General features: G+C 40.9%; 2 protein-coding genes and 1 long non-coding RNA gene across 6 annotated transcripts in view; 1 reads left to right on the top strand and 2 right to left on the bottom strand.

Annotated features, from left to right (window-relative positions):
* Positions 1-96: 96 nt before the first annotated feature.
* Positions 97-7026, bottom strand: LOC145444587 (phenylalanine-4-hydroxylase-like). Of its 2 annotated transcripts, XM_080322595.1 has the most exons (13): positions 6876-7026; positions 6707-6814; positions 5596-5779; positions 4871-4921; positions 3949-4037; positions 3769-3836; positions 3362-3412; positions 3158-3303; positions 2619-2754; positions 2431-2557; positions 1078-1233; positions 288-477; positions 97-229 (listed from the first exon to the last, which is right to left on the bottom strand). In XM_080322595.1, exons 1-13 carry the CDS (start codon positions 6894-6896, stop codon positions 183-185), a joined length of 1374 nt encoding a protein of 457 aa, XP_080178721.1. In that variant the 5' UTR covers positions 6897-7026; the 3' UTR covers positions 97-182. The 2 variants fall into 2 exon arrangements, with proteins under 2 accessions (XP_080178721.1, XP_080178722.1); XM_080322596.1 differs by lacking the exon at positions 4871-4921 and having other exon boundaries at positions 6876-7025.
* Positions 7027-7165: 139 nt separating this feature from the next.
* LOC145444638 (uncharacterized) lies at positions 7166-9805 on the top strand. Its single transcript, XR_013916731.1, has 2 exons — positions 7166-7305; positions 7827-9805. It is a non-coding gene; the product is annotated as an uncharacterized LOC145444638 (long non-coding RNA).
* Positions 9806-12475: 2670 nt separating this feature from the next.
* LOC145444590 (phenylalanine-4-hydroxylase-like) overlaps positions 12476-22219 on the bottom strand; it is a 28720-nt gene continuing 18976 nt past the window's right edge. For all 3 annotated transcript variants that reach the window (XM_080322598.1, XM_080322599.1, XM_080322600.1), the window contains 5 exons: positions 20092-20227; positions 19903-20029; positions 16163-16318; positions 13041-13230; positions 12476-12979 (listed from right to left, as the gene is read on the bottom strand). In XM_080322598.1, coding sequence (XP_080178724.1) covers positions 12933-12979; positions 13041-13230; positions 16163-16318; positions 19903-20029; positions 20092-20227 — 656 coding nt within the window. In that variant the 3' untranslated portion in view covers positions 12476-12932. The remainder of the gene's footprint in view (positions 12980-13040; positions 13231-16162; positions 16319-19902; positions 20030-20091; positions 20228-22219) is intronic.

The following is a 22219-nucleotide window of genomic DNA, read 5'->3' as shown; positions in this document are numbered from 1 at the left end:
CTGAAGACTATCACTTCTTAACGACATTGCTGCTTTTCCAAACTGTATTTTGCTTCCTGTCGCATTAAGCCAATGACCGCAATTTCTACTATGACATTGCAATAAAACTAAATATGTATTTGACAAAAAAGTCCCCTCATAGAATTAGAAGCCCATCACCAACTCTCCACAAAGCACGAAATTCAAGCGCACAGTCGACTGACGGCCTCCCTCAGGATCTCAAAGTCGTCTGGAAAAAGAGATAAGAGTGAAGGCCACCGGCAAAAGTTTCTCTCAAATATCGGCACCTTTTAGCTTGGCGGCGTGATTCAAGATCTTATCTTTATTATCGAGCATCTCCACTTCCAGCGTGTACGGATTGTATTTGGCGACGAAGGGCCTCGGGATTTGGTCGCAGAATTTCTGCAGTTTCGTCTTCGTGTCTTCGAAGCTTTCAGTGACGTAATAAATGGGCTGGTATTCCGTGATGGGGTATGGCTTGAGAGACAGAGAGTTTTGTTTTCACTTACAGAAATAAATGACAAACAATCAGCCACAATAATGACACAAAAATACTTCGTATCGGTTGATAATGGTCAATACGACGTTAAATGTAAACTATACTGGTCACACAAGCAGGACTACACTGTCTAATATACATTAATAGTAATTCTAGGTAACTTATAGCCGCAAATATATAAAATTGGAAGCAAAGTATGGCTAAGTCGGGTATCCCTCAGTGTCAACATAACGATAAAACATAATCAAGTCAATCTTTTTAAAATCTATCATACTGCAATTATACTTGTGACGAGCGTGTATTGCTGAGTGAGTAGGCCTATAGTCAATAGATCTCTTTGCTAGGTTACTATTTGGTGGACATAATTACATATTTCTCTTGGGGGAGGATCTTGTATTACAAGAGTAAGCATCTTCATTCAACATCACCAAACGCATTATAGACCAACTCTGTAATATATTTTAGTATAACTTTTCACACTTCGAAGCAGTAGGCCTATAGTCCAGAAACTTCCCAAAGTCGATGCTGTTTACGCCGGTATGACGAAATGAAGAGATTTCTGGAATTGAAAATTCTACCTGAACCCCGGTCTTCTCCGGGTCGAACTCTCTCATCTCCGGTTTATCCGAGAGACAATACTTGAGTTCTCCGAACGACGACAACAACCCTGCTCCGTACGCCCTTAACTGACCGTCTTGTCGGCAGACACCGAACTCGACCGTGAACCAGTAGCACTGAAATCATGGCATTCATACTGTATTATAGAAAACTAACTTACGATAGATGCGAAACACGCTACTGCGCGATTGGATGAACAGAGAGGGCTAGCAATTTATCGAACCTTCGTAAACAGATATGGCAATAGAGCCTGACCGACACTGAGCGAACAGAATGTGTATTTCCACCCGTATAGCACCCATGATATACGGGTGTGAATATACACCCATGGCACTCCAAACCAGACTCTAGCTCAGACTTATAAATCGAGTGCAATATTTTAATCCAAATTATGCAGGCACGCAGACACTTAGGATTTATGACCGCGATATAATTCTGGGTTAGGATCTGTTTTCATGTACCACCCTTTTGGGTCCTTTGGGTGTGAATACATACTCTTCTCGCTAAGGTTGCATATCGGATTTTGAGTCTATACCTATAAAAGTAATAACTATAGCTAGGGTTCCATCTAAAACAAAAATCAATTAAAAAGAACATGTTTAAAAAAAGGCTTTTTTTATCAAGCCATGACGTCACGAACATTCAATGGTGGCGTCATAATGATTTGACATTGACGATTGAAAATATAGGGTAAATATAGCTCCTTCGATGAAATATATGTACTATCATTGTTGAACCGACTATTTTGAGGGTTCCAACCATCCCATATCGATATACGTCGGCTAAATCGGGTGGTAAGTGTCCGTAGGCTTATACAACATGTTTCTTGGGAAGTATTTACACAATTATGGCATAATTTTACTAGATAAAAAAACTCAATATTTTTTAAAAGGTATTTGTTTAAAACACCGTTTGAAACATGTTTTAAACAAAATGTTTTAAAGAACCGTTTGTTTAAATGCAACCCTAACTATAGCACCTTATACCAAGGAACTATAGCACGCCGTCTGACTCCCTATTCTCATATTGTGACGTTATCAGAATTGCCGACATATTTTTACCTCTAATGGCCGATATCTTACTAAGTGTGGTATCGACTCGATAATATCAGCCGGGTTGTAATGATAATGTTATACCTTGCGACCAGAACGCCAAATTTGTTAATAGCAACTGGTGTGAACCTATTTAGAAAGTGGTCTCGTACTGTGGCACTGATACTAAAAAAAGAAGATTTATACTCGGAAAGTAAAAGTCATAAAGTCAGAAGTCAAGAATCAAGACCATGGGTGTCTCCACCTTGAACAACGACTCACCGTGGCCAGTTTTTCGATCCAATCATCTGGCGCGCCTAGCGAAGCCAGACCGACTTCTTGTGAAAAGCGCGCGAACGAGGGGTCGGCGAACAACGGAACGTGACCAATCAGTTCATGACAAATATCCCTGAGCTCAAAAACTAGTAATTTTAAACTGAAATTATGCGTATGCCCGAGCGACAACTCACGGTTCTGGGGTGTAGAGAGGTTTCGACCAATGGCGGATGTACTGCGTCGCATGGAAAACGCGGAAAGCCAAGCCTGCGAGAAAGTCACGTGACGAAAGAAGGCCTGCCACGGGACGGATGCGCCAACCAGTGCTTCCTGAAATCGATGGCCAGAGTTTATTTCAAGAATTTCCAAATTAAATTAAAATGAAAATCATAGCTATAGTCTTTTCCCAGATTAGAATAGACTTAGAATCGCTGAATTCGCAAAAACACTTTGAAATTGGATTCAGTTCCGGATTAGAAAGAAATGCAACGAAATCAAGTTCATATCAAATCAAAGTTTATTCTTATAAATATGATAATTGAAATGTCTGTACAGTGTACACCGAACTTGACTCATTTCGCACTATACTGTTCTCCTGTGGTATTTTCAGGAAAATCAGAAATTATAGATTAGAATTTTAGAAACATTTCACAAATCAGAATAAAATTAACTACTGGCACGTAGCTCTAATCATTCTAATTATAAATTAGAATAATCTAGTTTCTCGACGCACTTTGTAGAAACTGCGACACCTCCTCCAGCTGCGGTATGTTGTCTTCTCGGAAGCCGCATTGCTCTTGAAGAATCGGGAAGATGCGGTTGAATTCTCTGCACGCGTGCGTCGGATACAAATCCATCAAGTTTCTCAGAATGGTCCCCCTGCAACAATATAGCGAGTCAGTCGATGTGGATCATTTGCGACGCGATATGCACCGACCATGTCTTGATTTCTTGCTCTGTATACTCGACTCTCGGTATCGGTTGGCCGCTGAAATTAGGAAATTTGTTTAGATTTCGGATCGGTAAACGCGAAGGTGGTCAGTAACGAGTAACTTCAACTTTTTCGGAGTATACTCAAGTAGGCTTTGACTTCTTGCCTATGCGGTTTTAGTTTTGTAATACTTCCACTTCTACTTCACAGTTTTTATATTTGTGGAAAAACTACGCTTTATTTTTTACTTAGTCTACTATCATCGATGAATGCTTTGACTCCCGATCAAATGGCGAAGCAGGCCACTCGAGGGACTGTCTACAAATCGGCATGTCTAGGTGAAGAGCCATCAAATCATTTATTGAGTGGGCGAAGAGAAACAAACCAGAGAGGTATCGACAAAAAACACTTACTGTTTGTAATTGTAAGCGATGTCAGCGAATTGTTTTCGTCTGGCGCGGTAAGTTTCGTCGGTGAAGCCCTAAAAGGAATGCATAATGTTGGATTTAACCTTTCCGTTCGCCAGAGGGGGTGAAGGAAACTGTGTCAAATTATATCATTCGGACAAGGTCGTTCGTGTCGTGAACTCTCACCGGGTGGTCAGAGTCCAGCTCGGATCCGTAGCTGAGAATCTGGTTCGCGAACTGGTCGAGATCTCTGATGGTCCTCGGGAACCACGGAGCTGTTAAGAGATTAGTGATTAACGTGGCGTCTGTGGACGATCATCCAGGCATGGAGGAAGCTAGAAGTGAAGAGACGAAAGTTCAGACACCGATTCACACTCACATCTCTCATAAAAGTGACGCAAACTTATTCCCAAACCACTTGCTACTTTTCAACATACAAAATGTACATCGTAAGTCTTAATAGTCTAAAAACTGACGAAGTATTCTAAATGCAATCTTAGCCAGTGGTTCTCAGCCTTTTTCGGTGTTGGGCTGGATTTCAAAGTTCAGAGCACATTCAGAGCCGGAAGGAAACGCTCAAGTGATTACAGCGAAAATTCTAGCATTGATAACCGCTTATTGGTGAGTGCTATTCATTGAGACATTCCGATTATGCATCAAGCGTTACTTCTGGACGTAGTACTAGAAGTAGTTCATTGCTATAGCGATGGCTCAAGTCATGGCTTGAATCGACCCCGCGACGACAGCTGGAGGTAATGGAAGTAGCCATCGTCGGTACTCGCATAGGACTAGAAGTAACGCCGTAAATTTCTACTCAAGTACAAGTGGAAGTAAGTAACGATTTCAAAAGCATGTCAAGACCGCTTCGAGGGACAATAGAAATTGAAGACTTGAGTTACAAGAAGTAGATATGGTTGATGGGTCGCATACTTTTGGCAATTAATTGGTTTTAGCAAGAATTTCGGCTTTGAAGCGACTCGTGGTCCAACAGAGCAGAATTGCTCCGTTCGTGCATGCAGTCGAACAGACTCGCAGTTAACAGAAAAGCGACGAAGCCACACGAAGCAATTCCAACACCCGATGACGTCAACGTAACCAGGCGGTTTACCGGTTTTTGATAAATCCGGAAGCTCGGAACGAACTTTCTCCGAAGAGCCACCTTGAAAAGAAACCGTTCCGTTCAAACGTGTGATAGGTCGGGATGGGCAAAATCGAATACATGAGTGATATTAATCAGAGTACCATTCATTACGACAAGGAGCGGAAGTTTTCAAATATAGATCTTTTGTGTTTCCAGATAGGAAATCGTGTCAGTTCTACAACTCATGAAGATACTTGGGTATTTTCGACCAGCCATTGCATTGCACTTTGTGGCAATGTTGTGGGTTGATCACGACTTCACAGAAATACCATTACCACTGATGTGCATAGCTTTGTACTACGTGTATTGGATGCTGCTATACGACCAATTGAGCTTTGAAAGCTTCCACGTAAGAAAAAGGCATCGAAAATAGAATTATCCTAGAATAAAGAACTCTTAGTTGAAAGGATTTCAGGAATCGAAGATCAGCACTCAACTCGAAGCATAACAACATGTACTGGATTCGAATTCCAGTAGTCGAATCGTTGTGACCTGCCCTGGTGAATGTACTTAACAGGGACATCATCAATTGAAAACGTGATTTTAGTCCGTCACAGTCTTATTTATAGCAACTGTGATAGTTGTGTCATGAAATGTCGAATGATCAAATGCGCCGTTCAAAGAAACGACGATTTCATTTTTGACATCTATGATACCGACTATACGCGAACATATTTCATTTATCGACTCACTCGCGTCCGCTGTCATCTTGTCACGCGACAACTGCAGCACCGTGGCGCCCATCTCTGTTTTGAGGAGCTCGACCACGTCATTGATGACGCCGTTGGTGCATTGGCACGTCACAAAGAATTCGTATTGTCGGTCGTTGCTTCGGGAGGGCCGCGATTCGATGTGAGTCAGATTCACACCCTTCGTCTGAAAAATTATTTGTCGCTTTTTATCCAGTGTGCATGCGACTTTCGTCTAAAAATTTGTTGTCACGTTTATCCAGTTTGGATGCCTTTTATTTACTCGCTTAAAACCAGTGTTTCTAAACGTTTTTGTTAGCGGGTCCGAAACTTTTTTGGTGGTTGTGTAGGCCCCCTATTTATATATTCATTGAATTACACAACCAGGGTTGGCTAAACAAAGTTCAAATTGACTGCAAAGCTACCTGGTGACTAAATAAAGGTTGGGAATGAGGACAAATATAATGAATAACAATGTAGTTTTATAGTTGTAGTTTCGACATTGGCCTTTCATGCACTCCTTAAACCAGAGGAGTCAGTGTGTACTTCTACCTTTTTAAATATTTCTAGTAGATTTTGCCTACTTGCACGGCTGCCTCAAATTGTTATGGCTACTTGTTAGACTACGTCTACTTCTAAATAACAAGGTCCAGAATACTTACTTTTTTACTCAAGTGTAAATCGCTTCTTTTAGTTCTACTCGAGAAGAAATTTACGGCGTTACTTCTACTTGTACTTGAGTTCCGACGATGATCACTTTGACCGCATCTGCATAACTCTATTTCAAGGACCCCAGGTCAAGAAATCTTGCTCTGACCAAGGTCCTGGTCATTACGACGTTCTGCTGTCTTTTCAGTGCATCGTAATTTTGTGGTGTTTTGATGCTATGAAAATTTCAACAAAATGACTGGCTGGCTGTCATTACAATGACCGCTTCCAGACACCGCGCTGCGGCCCAGAAATATATCAAATTTCGTCGCTTGTTCTCCGAGAAAATAACCTAACTGAAAGTCGATGATCGTGGCCATTTCTGGTTTGCGCATCCTTCCGCTATTTCCGACCTCATGCAAATTATGAAACATGAAACCTTTCGCTGCAGCGTCAACATCTTTACCTCGAATAGTTTGAGAGCTTTCGCCAAAGCACCGACTTCTTCCTTCACCGAGAAGATGAGATCCGTGAGTCCAGTGGCGGCAGCTCGGTCTTCGACGTATGCGGATTCCTGGAACAGAGTTCGCTAATCTTTCACCTGTTGACGCTGCCGATAACACGACATTTCTCACCTTGCGCGATTTCCCGTCCATGTTGCGAATTGCGTGAGCCGATAGAATTCGTCACTGATTATGAACTGTTCATAACAAAAGTATAGTTAAGGGAATAGCTTTTCTTTTTGGCTTCAGGGCGCTTTATAATTGCTTGTTCGCTGTTTCGTGTCAACTCATTTGTCACGTACGACTGGTTGGAATCGTCTGAAGAGATTATCACAGCAAATCACAAGCGACTGGTGCGTGGCCACATTCAAGTCGAAATACAAGCAGTCTCTACTGAATAAATACTGAACTCTGAACAGCCTTCAAAATACCGAAACACGATCTGTCATACCGATCTCGCCTACCGACACATGCCACACTCATCGTTTGGCCTTTTATGTTACCTTTTATTACTTACAAAATCCAGTACCGTACGCCTGTCTCTTATTTACATGACCTATAGGTAGGGCTAGGCAAAATCGAGTACATGAGTGATTTGATTCTGAATCACGTAATATGCATCGAGTCGAATCGAATATTCGAGTATCAGACATTATGACGTCATAACAGAATGTCATATGTCAAAGATCAACTGAGCACTTTTTATGCTACCACAAAGAATATGATGCCTGTATTCCGTCACATTACAGATACTCCGGTATTTTTTAACCATTTGGATTTCTTTGCACTTTGTGACAATGTTGTGGGATGATCTTAATTTTGGAAATGTGTTATTTTCTGTAGCGTTAGTCTTGTACTATATGTTTCGTATGCTGCGATACGTCCAATCAAGGTTTCAAGGCATCCACAAAGGAAATTAGTATCGGAATTATAATTCTCGTTGACAAATTGCCTTCCAGTGGCGAGGAACGTATAATTTCAGTACTCGAAAAAATCGACTTTTACTACTCGACTCGAATCATTAAAGTTAATACTCGATTCAGATTCGAGTACTCGAATCATTGTGCCCAGCCCTACCTATAGGCCAAGGTGGGCGTCTGATTAAAAGACTACTCCAAGTCGTTTCCACACCCTCCTATCTGTTCATTATATCTCAATCCTGTTTTGATCTGATTCAAATTTCAATAAATCGACTGAACTGATGGATCTAATAGACGGGCTTGCAAGCGGTTTAGCTCCACGTACTGGTTTCAAAACGAAATGTTTATTGCGTTAACGGTCCTCGAATACACGAATATTCAGCATTGAAGGTTTATTGTAGCTCGTTATGCAATGTGCGCCTTGGGCTTGTTTTGCCGCGACCGCACCATAGTAATTGCAGAGCTTAATGACACTCGTATGTTTCACGGCCAGTTTGTAAAGGCCATTGCTAGACTCGAGAAAACAATGTGATAAGAATATTTCTACGTTGCTAGTCTCGACAACTCAATAAAATACATTGGGTTTAGGTTAGAGCAATTTTTAGTAAAGAAAGAATGCCAAGTAGCCCGCATGATCAAATACATTAACTCGTTCTCTTAAATTTGTATTAGTGATCCTGTCCACTATGATTCTGAACCTTCAATAAACTTGCACCAAAGTACATGAACTTTTCGGGAACCGGCACGGCTCGCGGACCCCTGGTTTCTGACGACTAGTTTGTACAATGCACATGCACAGCACAGTATCTAAATTTTCCGTGTTAGCTAATTGTTATCATCCTAATGTCTTTAGAGGAACTAAATTTCAATTGAATTCGCAAAGAATCAAAGTTTCACCCGATCTTCGATTATCACAAGTACATTGTACTATGTACGTACACGTACATGTACGTCCATATGAGTAATCAAGCATACGGCCCAAGAGCACGCGACCCTTGGGTTTGGGGGATAAATTTAGGGTTATAGAGTTGAGTTTATAAAGTCACATGGTGAAGCATCGCGCTCAACTGTCATTTATCATTATGTAGCATGCTCAAATTTCGGGCAACCGTTTCCGACATCGCAGATTTCAATCAATATCTATTATCCTTCCAATCTCGAGCATACAACTATCAGTAAACGTCCGTTGGCGGCCTGCCAGTACAGATTTGCAGGCTATTAACTGATACGAACTGTGAGCGCGCAGTTATACTATAGATAACTAACGTCTGTAGGTCAGTTATCTAGAGTTATATGATCAAGCGATGAAGCCATCCACGTTTTTAAAAGCAGTTCTACTTATCATTTATTTTAGGTATCTCGTAACATAGAACTCAACATAATATGCCGCTGATCTGATCACAGCTCTCGCGACCACGCACGCATGCCGGAAGTGAGGGCACGAGTCTGTTCTCGTTTAGAGCCGATTGTTGTGATAGCTGCAGGTGACACGCCTATTTTCTAATCCAATCGAATGCATGTCTCTGTAATCGAGTTCATTTTCATTCCATATATTTGTCTAGAAACGTCAGAGAGGTTCACACTCGATAAGCTTGGGAACATGACAGACATCCGATGTGACATCACGCCTCACATGATTGCTTAACAATCGAGTGTCTCGGTAATGTTTGAGAAGATCGCCTGATCCTGAAACGTTAACCGACTCGGATTGAACTAAATAATTTTTATCACTGCATGAAACGTTTCAATTCTCGACAATTGACATATAAATAATGCTGTCTGATACCAGAAAGCAACTGTTGCCAACACAAGACATAAAGTACTTCAAATCATTTTCTGTAGACGTGTCAGTGGTGAGATATTTAAAGCTATATGCTCACAAGTCAACATCTTTTCTTCATCGCAATCTTGATTTAGCGCGACGCCGAATTGTCTTGTCTCCGTTAAAGGCTTCTTTTGGTATCACTTCAAAATATACGGCAAAATCCTTCGGAGTCAGAATAATTTTGGATGATTCAAGGTTTATATCAAGTTTCGAATGAATTTTCTTTCCTGTTTTTAATCAAAGATGCTGGAAAAACTTCACATTTCACCAAATGTTCGCAATATAGAACCTTTATTAAATACAGATGTGTTACAGAAGACCATCGTATTGCATATTTATTGATAAGGTGAATTGCAGATTCTATGTGTTATGCATCATTCATATTCCGATTATTGTCGAAGGCGATGCTCGAATTTACATTGTTAAATATGTGTTTATCTATACGCGCGCCGGTTGGCTGGTTGACGCGAGCATCAGTAAAATCACGGAATCGCGTTTTGCATCATGTCGGTCACTCGGTCGGTTCACATTTAGCAATGGGAAATTGATTGTTATGGACCTTTATAAGCCGAGAGAGACGTGGTTCATACGGCAATTATGGCTTTCAAGCTAGAGTGAGATTGAGTCCGATGAAAATGTATCCGATATCGAAGTCGGGTCGCACTCGAAGGCGAGCCCGATTAGGTCAGTGCTTCCCAACCTTTGTCAGTTTGCGACCAACTTTTGATACATTTTTCATTGAGCGACCCACCATGAGATATGTCCGAACGAATGAAAACGTGATACGACGTACAATCTGTTGTTTGAGTAATAAGTTCAACTAGACGCCCACAAGTGAAATTGCGCGACAATTCGAGAAGACGAATGTATCAAGCATACAAGAATACACGTGATTACAAACAAGATAGCACGTATTCAAGCAGTAATTCGTCTTTTATGTCGAACACAAAGGTGTTCCGTGTATAGCCAGCGTCGCGGCGATTGTTTGCTGATATGTTATCGGTAGGGCAAGTTTTTGTTGCACTGAAATCGCGAGAAAGTTGCATTTATCTTTACCGAAAGTTGCAGTAAAATGTTGCATTTATAATTTTTGTTAAATTATTAGGTTATGAGATACTCGAAAGGTTCCGATCTATAACCTAGTTCCTACAGAATTGTCAAATTTGTTACTTTATTGCCATTTAACGCACGAAATTACATTTTTACCGGCACATAGCGAGAAAATGACGCAATGCGGGAATAATTTCCCTCAAAAAGTCAAACCGCATAGCTATAACCCCCTCCCCCTAAAACATGTCAAATACAACACTCCAAATCCCTTAGGTCTGCAAACTTGACCAAAGGCGTTGTAGAGAAACTCATCTTGGCGACTTTAACAAAATCTATAGGCTGAATAAGGTGACCCAGCTAAAATGTAATTTTCGGCCGTCCCCCGCCTGGGCGTTCGTGAAATAGGAAACTACCTCAAATTTTAACTACTGCATCAATAAAGTTATCTATTTAAATATTGTTCGAACACTTCCGTGCTTGGCGGGGTAGTTGAACTTTTTGCTTGCAAGCCATTGTGTCATAGATACCACAGTGAGTTGCAGCTAACCCATCATATAACTCATTGTTATGCAAATCAAAGAGAATAGAACCATACTAGAAATAGTTTATAGCAAGTTTTTAAATCACTCCTTTACATTTTTACGCAATATTTGATAAAATTTGCAGTAAAAATTGGTATGAAAAATAGGGAAGAGTTGCAAAAAGTTGCACTATAAAATCCCTCGAAATAGCTTAAAATATCATAGTACATATATTCTGAGTATCTAGGAAGCTGTAGGATGCTGTGAAAAAAGTAGCAAAAGTTGCAAAAACTTGCCCTAGTTATCGGGTTGGATCGCATTTTCCAATCAACGTTCGCAAAGCATTTGTTTAAGAAAATGAATTTCAAACCTGCATCATGAATGATTGTGAGCACGGGAAAGTGGCTTACGGCACTTATACGCGCGGGTATTTGTCCGTCTAATCGTGAGAAGATGAGGTGTTTGGCATATTAGGCAAAATGAATAGAAAATCATTACATTTAGAAAATTTTTCGCGACCCACCTGTGATATCGCATATTGGGAAGCACTGGATTAGACCATAACACTTGGGTCTGACAAGTGGTGTGACGACGCCAGCTCGCGGTCAACCAGATCTCGATCTGACACACGCAATGATACATATGTCACTTCATTTTCGTCCCTTCGACCTTTTAATGTTATCTTCAGTTAATTTTCATTCTGTGTGTATGCCTCCTATTTACATGTTATTTTATTAATATCTGCTGGCCAAGGTGCTTGTTTGATTGAAAGACCGTCCCACGTCGATAGACTCCCTCCAGTTGTTTTACTCGTGTAGCAATCATGCGGTGTTTTGGATTGATAAAATTATCATTAAACTGAACTCAATGAAACGCAGCACAATCGCGGGTCGTATTACTTCGAAGACTGAAAAGTGCTTGGACCTCTGAATTATCAAGGAATGTTGGCATACCGAACGCGAATCGAACTTTGTCACCCCTAGTCGTATTACTAACAGTGTTGTAATATAATCAATGATCGTCAGGTTATATTCTTATCCGATCAAGACACACACAATGTGCCATGCGATACATAAGACACAATGCGATGTAATGAACAGATAGGAGGATGCCGATACGACCAGTTGCGGTCTCGTCATTTCACTATTCACCTCGGCCCTATAGTACCCGATGGCACACTTTTTTCGATATTAATCTTTATTCGGTTGTCCTGTTTATTAGGCGGTTCTTCTTGCTTCATTCATCTCAACTTGTGCGATTGATAACTCGGTGTTGATAATTCGGTGTTCTTTTCCTTGCCAGCTGTGCTGCCATTTCTTAACATAACTGAATCGCTTTGACTCCTTGCTCACATCGCTAAAGGGCGGAGACCACAACGATAGCCTGGGAGCTTGTTGGAGGTACAAAACTTCAATACACAATTGAATAATATATTCATAATGAAATGACACCGAATATATTCGTCTGGGGTAATTGTCAGCAACTAGAATTGGAAAGAGCATTGTATATCACAAGCTCAATGTACTATTTTAGATGGTACACGCACTACTTCTGTTGGCGCAGAGTTGGCTGGCCTATTTTGATAAAACTCAACTCCAAATGAAAGAGGGGACGGCCTCTCCCAACAACGCGAAATCTGTCGCCTCGATAATTCTACACACGGACAGGATTATCAAACAAATGTTCGCCAATGAGAGAATTAATGGCCTTTGCCTGTTCTGAATCAAGTTTCAGTGAATGAGTCAAGGGTGGGCTTTTCTCCGAATGCGATGCGCGTGTTCTAATGAATCTAGGGACATGCAACTATACACAACGTTTGCAGGATTTCATTAACAACATGGCAAAAGATATTCTAATCGACGAATCACGAAATTCAAGCGCACAGTCGACTGAGGGCCTCACTCAGGATCTCCAAGTCATCTGAAACGAGAGGTTAGAATGAAAACGACGGACAATCGAACATGAGCCATTCTCTCGTCACCTTTCAGTTTGGCGGCGTGATTAAAGATCTTATCTTTATTGTCGAGAATTTCCACTTCCAGCGTGTAAGGATTGTATTTGGGGACGAACGGCCTCGGAATCTGATCGCAGAATTTCTGCAGTTTTGACTTCGCGTCTTCAAAACTCTCGGTGACGTAATAAATAGGCTGATATTCCGTGATGGTATAAGGCTTGAGAGAAAGACTTTTACTTTAACTTACCGAAAACATGACAAACAAGCAGCCACAGTAATGATACAGAAAAAAAGTAAACACAATATTTGGTATAGGATAGGAATGATAGATAAGATCTTAGATGTAAACTCAAAACAGGTCGCGAGCCACTTTTCAAAATTCGTAGAGGTCGCGGGCCGCATGACTTCAATATCGAAATAAAAATAGGCAACGTAGTTTAACAACCCCCTTTTGATAACTCTCCGTCAAGAACGCTGTGCTCAAAATAAATAATATTTATTGAAGAAATACAAAGACAACGAAAAATATCAAAATCATCACTTTCATTCTATTTTGAACTATGAGCAGCGCACGACACCCGACAACACTCTTCAGCAACTAAAGCACGGGTCGCCAACCTTTTTGCCATTCACGGCCGCATTTTGATTACCGTATTCCAGTGCATAATCGTAATGAGCTTACTGGAGGCCCAATTCCCACCTTAAACTGTCCAGTGTCCATGTCCAATTGTCCATTGTCAGCAAACTCCGGACTAATCTATTTACTCGTATCGGCTTTCTATGAGCACGGAAATCGTGAGCGAAGCGCGAAAAGTTTTTCATATTCATGTAGGAATTTCGTCTTTAATATTAGTATAATTTCACATATCACTGTCAAATATTTATCTATTCTCAGCCCATGTGATCAGATTTACCGGTAGAGTTGATGTAGGAGGAGTCTTCATAAATTTAGGGAAGTTATTAATTCTGTGCTGCATCTTTGGGTAGACCAATTGTTATTGTGGACCAGGGATATATAGTTCTATATATACCTGTTTGAAGAGCTTCTTGGAGGTACAGAACTTCAATATACTATTTAATTGTATATACCTGTTGTGGACCTTTGTTGCATGCTGTTATTTCTTGACCTCCCATCAGGATTGTCGGTAGAGTGGAAATATATTGGATTCTCACAAACGTAGGACTATCAGAAACAAATTTACTTCGTGACGAGGATAACACGATCACAAATTGGTATTTCTTAATGGGACATATCATTTCTCCCGGCTGTTCGCATGTGTACTGTGGGGCTCAGATTACAAAGGACACTAGCCTACTATATTAAAATCGAAAACCACTCGCATTGAATCGCGCGTATTGCGAAAAAAAATTTCAAAAATAATTCAAACCTCTTGTTAATTAGGGAGTCAATTCGTAAATTCAATTTACATATTGAGGGCCGCCAACACATCCTAATCGAATCAAGTGTCGACGGCCGCATAATATTCCTTTCACTGCAACAGATTGGCCGGGGTTAGGCACGGTACTTGCCGGAAAACTATCTCTTCGTAAGGTTTGGTCTTTTTGGGAGGCCGAAGTCGTATTCTAAGCGTCTCGGTCTTGGCAGCGAGGGGCCATTGCACGCCAAGGCTATATGCCCGTTCATATCAGCAAATTCTTCCTCCATATAATGATATTACCAGTGTTGGGATCAAGTCACTACCTTCGAGTCACGAGTCATTTCGAGTCATTGCACATTTTGACTCGAGTCAAGTCAAGTCAATCGATTTTCGAAGGTGACTCGAGTCGAATCAAGTCACTCGATTTTTGGAGGTGACTCGAGTCAAGTCGAGTCGAGTCAAGTCAAGTCACGAGTCAAGTCACAATTCAAGTCAAGTTGCCTTTTCGAAGTATGAGGCATGATTACGTCATTGCATTTTGCTGGCTGTCTGAAATACAGATTGAGTGATCATTGATTCTGAACCAATGAACGAATATAGAGTTAAATATACACGCAATAAGGCGCCGTATCGCTCACATAGGCTATACGTAGAACTGCTAAACTACGTCAGTAATTGTACAGCCTCATTATTTAGTTACCAGCGAAAATAAAGAAAGGAATTGATAAGATGCAGTACATTACCCAATTACAAATTGACATGATACAATTCGAGCCTGCGCCAATGGTTGATGACTATAAACTATATTCGAATTCAATTTCAATAAAACAAGAGGTTTGGTAAGGTAAGAACAGAGAACAGAAATATACATTTTGCTACTTTCGACATCTTAATCTATAAGCTTCGATCACTTCGTTTGCGGTCAATATATTTGTGAGAGAAAAATGGAGGCTCAGTAAAACGCACGATCATTTGAATGATTAGTAGCTCTCACGGGTTACACCAGCGTTTCGCGAGCAATCCGACCATATGTAAGATACAATGATTTTTATCGACATCGATTACTTGATGACTTGAAATTGACTCGTGAATTTTGCTCCGAGTCACGAGTCAATGCACATTTTTGATGCTCCGAGTCAAGTCAAGTCAAGTCATTTTAGCAAAGTGACTCGAGTCAAGTCAAGTCATTCGAAAAAGTTGACTCGAGTCTGACTCGAGTCAAGTCATGACTCGAGTCATCCCAACACTGGATATTACCATCGCCGAAGCCGTATCAGCTATAGTTTTAGTGGTATTGAGGACAGGAGAATAGCTTACTTTGAACAATAACAAAAATTTGTTCAAACTGAAATCAATTTCAGCATTTCAAAATGCTTCACGAAGAAGCGTTCTTCCGAAATTTCAAATCAGGTCGCGGGCCGCGTGTTGGTGCTGACCCGTGATGTAAACCATACTGGTCACACCAGTATCCAACAGGTACACTGTCTAATATACATTATTAGTAATTTTAGATAAACTCAGGTACCTTATAGCACCAAATACATAAAATCGGAAGTAAAGTCTTGGTTTTGAGTAAGGTATCGCGCAGTTTTATTTTTATATTCTTTATTCACAGTAAAACTGGTAAATACACACATAATCCGGGGAGCAACCTGCCCCCAAAGGAAAATGGCGAGATTGCCAAATTCAATGTTTTACGTTGATAAAATGAAAAAAATAAATCAATCTTGAATTGAAACGTGTTTGTACACTCGCAAAATACGGACCTACCTGAATCCCGGTCTTCTCCGGGTCGAATTCCCTAATCTCCGGGTTATCCGAAAGGCAATACTTGAGTTCTCCGAAAGACGACAAGAGCCCTGCTCCGTACGCCTTCAACTGACCGTCTTGTCGGCAGAGACCGAACTCGACCGTGAACCAGTAACACTGAAACCATGGCGATCAGATTATAGAAAACTAACTTACGATAGATGCGAAACACGGTTAAGCAAAATTGTATAGCAAACAATTTACGTAGGTTCGTAAACACGTAATAGATGCCGATCGATATCATATTTTTGAGCCGATACCATAAAACTGATAGCTAGCACCTTCACCGGTAATGCCGATACGTTCAGCCAATATTGAAGAGATATTGCATCCAACTTTTAAGGTGCATTGCATCTCAAAAGAGCATTTATTTGAACAGCTTTGCAGCAATTGCTGTACAGTGCTCGGGCATGAAATAAACTAGAAATGCTGCATCTGGACACGTGTAAGCTATAAAAAATTGGTCAATATTTTCAGACTAACAGTCGCAGATTATAGTTCGCCAAAACCGCACTACCATAAAGTGACTTCACGAAAATTGCCGATATTTTTATCCCTAATACCGATATTTCCTTCAACGTGTGGTATCGACTCGACATTATCGGCGAACCGATAATGATCGGTCGGGTTGTACTGATAAAGTGGTCTTACTCTGATACTGATTCAGAAAATAGCTCAAGGGCACTGCAACCCAGTCAACAAAAGTGTGTATATTCAATGCCGGACTAGGCGAAGTTTTCTCACTATAGTGAGGCGGCACTTTTGATGTACAAAAACTGATCGCACTCGAATTCAAAAGATCGATTGTTCTTCCTGAATCGACGGCCCGACAGATTGGTGTCAACATTATTAATTAATCAAATTGCGCATGATTATCACGCGGCTTCACCGTGACGTTCCTTCTGCCAGGTTATCGAGCACTTGAGCGTGGAGTGATTGTGATGTCATAAGTCATCGGATGTTGTTTACCGCTGCACACTTGAGTTTAAATTATATTCCGTCCGTACCGGCGAATTGTATTTCCGATATTATAGCGATGGAAGAGAATAAGAATGAAGTTCTTCGTTGAGATAAGTTGATGTAGTTAAATGGTGTTTCGTGTAGCAGTTCAGTCTGATTAACATGCTTGTTTGTAGTAGGCTTGTAAATTGGAGTTGATATAAATGCTTACTTTACTTTTTCCGTGGACTGAAATGTCAGATTTCAGTGAACAGTGTGATATTGGTCAAGATATTGGAGCTCTGAACATAATGCGTACTACCTGTCCGTTGATATTTGTAATGCTAAACCGCGATAGAGTGTCGTAACCCCTTACCGAATCTTCGCGTGTTGTGGTTATAGCTTTGACATCTTCTGTTAGTACAATCATTAAGGTATGCATTGGTAACGAAACATGGGATATTCTCAAACCATATATTGCCTGTGTCTACAATGTCTGTGAATGAATTCAGAACAGGGGTGTCAAACTCAAATTGGGTCGCGGCCGGATTCAAGCCTTCAAATCGCTCGCGGGTCGGGCTGGGCAAAATCGAGTACCTGAGTGATTCGATTCTGAATCACGTATTTTGGTTCGAGTCGAGTCGAGTATTCGAGTATCACTCATTATGACGTCACAGCGAAATGCAACTGAATGTGCTATGTCAAACTTCAAATATGTACCTTTTGTGCCACCACAAAGAATATAATGCCTGTTATCCATCACATTAGAGATACTTTGGTATTTCTCCGACCCTACCGGCTCCATTGCACTTTGTGACAATGCTGTGGGAGGATCATGACTTCGTAAATGTTTTCTAGTAACGGCCCTGGCTTTGTTTGTACTATGTGTTTCGTATCTGCTGTGATACGGCCAATCTAGGTTTCAAGGTTTCCGCAGTGAAAATAGTATTGAAACCATAATTATCGTTTATAAAATAACTTTCAGCGAAGAGCGTATAATTTTAGTACTCGAAAAAAAATCGTATTTTGCTACTCGACTCGAATCATTAAAATAATTACTCGATTCAGATTCGAGTACTCGAATCATTGTGCCCAGCCCTACTCGCGGGGCGGACAAGTAAAGTGATTCCAAAATGTGACCTCCTGCATGCCCTCGCTTTTCACTTTAATACTTTATTATCTGGCATATATAGATAATACACGGATCATAGGGTTTTATTCTAGCAAGTCGCAACACTTTTATTCGCGAACAATGGAATTGGCAAAGCAAAACTAGGATGATTGTCTGATTGAATACAGGTAAGAACCGGTAACAGAGGCGCTAACGACGATATCAATTGGCATATTTCTATGCTCTAATTTGCTTTAGTCGTGATATGCCGTTAGATATGCGTTGTGAAGAATACAAGATATTTAACTGTAAACGCGGGCGTTGATGGAATTTGGTTTAATATTATGAAATCGCGAGTAGAGTGAGACCACAACGTCGTGTGGTAATAATGTGGCCTATGAACATTTGCTGTCTTGATGAAATATTTAATGGAAGTATTTCCGGCAAAAATCTCAAGATTTGTTGAAAATGTGTTGGATAATGTAAGAATTTTTCAATCTACTCAGAATTGCTTCGCGGGTCGGATGAAATCACCTGGCGGTTCGGTTGCGGCTCGCGGGCCGTATGTTTGACACCCCAGATTTAGAATCAATGATGTTCGTTATACAACGTTTCGCATTTACCAAATACTATATCTTGTAATAATTTCTGATTGATATTTGTGATACTCATTTCAGTAGATATACGAGTTATTTTGTTGATATATTTAGCCTTCATTTTACGATAGAGACTGAAGCCATGAAGTGATTGCGATACGTCCAAATATCCGTATAAATCTGATGCTGAATTGAAAAGAATACAGCGATGGCGAAGGCAGCAGTTTATAAAATATCGTCCTCCGAGCATTGGTTCAACCTGGAGCGACAATGTGCACGATCAGCCGACTATCTCTACTAATGCTATCTGGCTGACAGTACATCGCAGGAATATGAGGCCAGAAGAATTACCCAGATATCAGAGACGACACCATGCCTAAACTTGGCAGAAATAAATTGCGTTCTGAATAAAGTTAGCGTGCCACACAGTATGTAGGTTGCTGATGGTAGCTCAGCGTTGCCTTGATCCTATTCTTCCCGCCAAGGTACAGACTTGTTTGATAAACCATATTTCGTCCCTATTCCAATTCAACAGAGAAGATATGCTCATCTCAAGAACTGGAATAGTTGTGTCAAACTTGTCTCGGAAAGAAGATCTCTCTGTTCGACTGAAATGAATGTGTTGTTCCATGCATTATATATGACTGTCTGTCTGGTATTTGTATATATGATCGTGGTGGATTTTATTATAACTAACACGACAATGAAAACATATTGTCAAATTGTGAAGTTTTGCAGCACAAGGGTCAATATGTCTGCCAGAAAGCAACAATGATTCAGGTAAAGATAGGGGTACCAGCGGTTGTAAGTTGCAGTAGCGAGAGGGTTAATGCGCGGCAATGAAAGGGTTAATGAGTCTGCAGCTGAAGTGCGAAAAGTGTATCTCTTGAAGCATCATTTTGGCATCGATACGCCGGGCGATTGCTTCCTATTTTGTTGACTGGGAACCACCTTAAAATTGTCATTCAAAGTCGAAAATCGGCATTATTCGCGCTGAAATCACGGCGATATGGCAAATCTGACCATGGATGACTCGAAAGGGAACAGCAACTTACCGTGACAAGTTTTTCGATCCAATCATCTGGCGCGCCTAGCGAAGCCAGACCGACTTCTTGCGAAAAGCGCGCGAATGAAGGGTCGGCGAGAAACGGCACGTGACCGATCAGCTCGTGGCAAATATCCCTGAGCGCAAAAACTAGGATGATACGTTCGTGAAATTGCGCGTACGCCGGAGGGAAACTCACGGTTCTGGGGTGAAAAGCGGTTGCGACCAATGGCGAATGTACTGCGTCGCGTGAAAAACGCGGAAAGCGAAGCCCGCCAGAAAGTCTCGCGGCGTAAGAAATCCCGCCACGGGACGAATGCGCCAGCCGGTGCTTCCTGAAATCATCGGCAAGTCATTCAATTTTTGCACACAATATAGATTAGAATGAAAATTATAGCTACATTGGAAAACGTATGCGCAAAGTGAGCCGAGCTACAAGTGGGCAGAAAAGACCACGACTGAAAAAGGACTGCGAGAAAGAGGGAAAGACGTCCACGAGATTACCACAGCAAAGACCCCATGAATAATATGAAATTCGGGTCGTGGAGCACCAGGCCTAAAAAGGCGATAAGCACCACCGTATACTGACCGTGAATACATACATAGATACACTTTTTTTCTTCACATTAGATCGCAATTAGAATTACTAAATTCGTAAAAAAAACTCTGAAATTGAATTCAATTTCTAATTAGAAAGAAATGCAACAAAAATCAAGTTCAGCTCATACCAAATCAGGGTTCATTTTTACAAGTAAGATAATGGCAAATGTCTGTAAACAGAGCTTAGCTCGTTTCGCACTATACTGTTCTCCTGTATCATTTTCAGGTAAACCAGAAATAAGATTACAATTAAAATGAGAGCATAGAAACGTTTCACAAATTAGATTAGAATTAGATCACGGGCATTTCAGTCTAATTCAGGGGTGTCAAACATCCGGCCCGCCAGATGATTTTATCCGGCCCGCGAAGCAATTCTGAGTAGATTGGAAAAATTCTTGTATTATGCAGCACATTCCCAATTTTTTTTTTAATTTTAGTAAGAAATACTTCAATGCAATCATCCGTCAGGATAGCAAATGTCGAGTATGATCAATGATCATGGATCACTTTAAACCTGTTCCACAGCGGTGTTACAAGGTTTCACTCTAATCGCTATTAGGAACCATCGCAGATACTGACACCCAATTCCGTAAAGGCAAAAAGTGCACATGCACACTGACGTCTACAATATGGGCCAAATGTAGTTATTCGCAGAAGCAAAAACGTCAATGTGAAACCGTATAAGCAGGTTACATAAAGAAAAATAGCCACAAAAATGTAATTCAAATATTTGTTATCGCAGTTCTATATCAGTTTTCGTTCAAAAGATCCCCGACCTCCACATAAACCCAAGTCGCGGTTTAATACTGATAAACCTATTTCCACCGACCGCGGGGCTAACTCCTCACAACGCATACCCACGGCTGCCGCCAGATTACGGCTATATCAAACGGGGCATATAAATTTGCCAACATATGTCGTCGTTACAGCCATTGTTTAAGCGGTTTATAACTATTTCACCGGCCAATTATCGTACTTTATCGTACTTCCATTATTTGCGAATAAAGGTGTTGGTGGAATAGAATCCATAAAATACGTAATATATGTCAGTGCTCTTCAACCGGGGTGGTCGTACACCCTAGGGTGTACCAGAATTCGCAAAGGGTGTACCACTCGGATGGGGTGTACAGGGGTGTACCAGATCCAAATTACAATGAGCCGATGGCTAGCTATCACAAATGCCGGTTTATAGGTCAGTACAGACAGGTTGACGCACAGGTTAACGAGCAATAAGGCACAATGTTATCTCATGTGTAATACTGTGCACCGCTTGATTGTGATGTCATAAGCAAATATTTCTTCTATTCATTTAGCCGTCGGCAATAGACCAATGGTTCCGTTTGGTGTTGTAAAGTATGCAGTTAACAAACATGTGTTCAGCTAGTCATTTGTATTTTATTGATTTGTGAGGAAACCGCCGCGATAGCTCAGACTTTTTGAATCCGTGCTTCCTACCCGACGCTAATAAATACCGCAATGCACATAAATGAAGTGACGTAGCTAGCCAGGGTCGAAACAGCTTCCATATTGAAATCGAAACCCTTTTGTTTTAAAATGCCGATTGTATGTCCAATCTTTCGCCATATTTAGTATTTTGTTATAAGTGATGTAAATTAGCGACAATAGACTGTGTATAGCGGCATACGATCTGAGGTTACTGACATCTCTTGCAGCCCATGTGCTACTTATATCGACTGTGTGTGGTGTGTGGCAGGCCTGGTGCGCAG

Source organism: Botryllus schlosseri, chromosome 8 (assembly GCF_051294905.1).
Source record: "Botryllus schlosseri isolate E-star chromosome 8, Bs_hap1, whole genome shotgun sequence".
Taxonomy (NCBI): domain Eukaryota; kingdom Metazoa; phylum Chordata; class Ascidiacea; order Stolidobranchia; family Styelidae; genus Botryllus; species Botryllus schlosseri.
The sequence above is the reverse complement of the archived record's forward strand: the minus strand, read 5'-3'. Positions and strand labels throughout refer to the sequence as shown.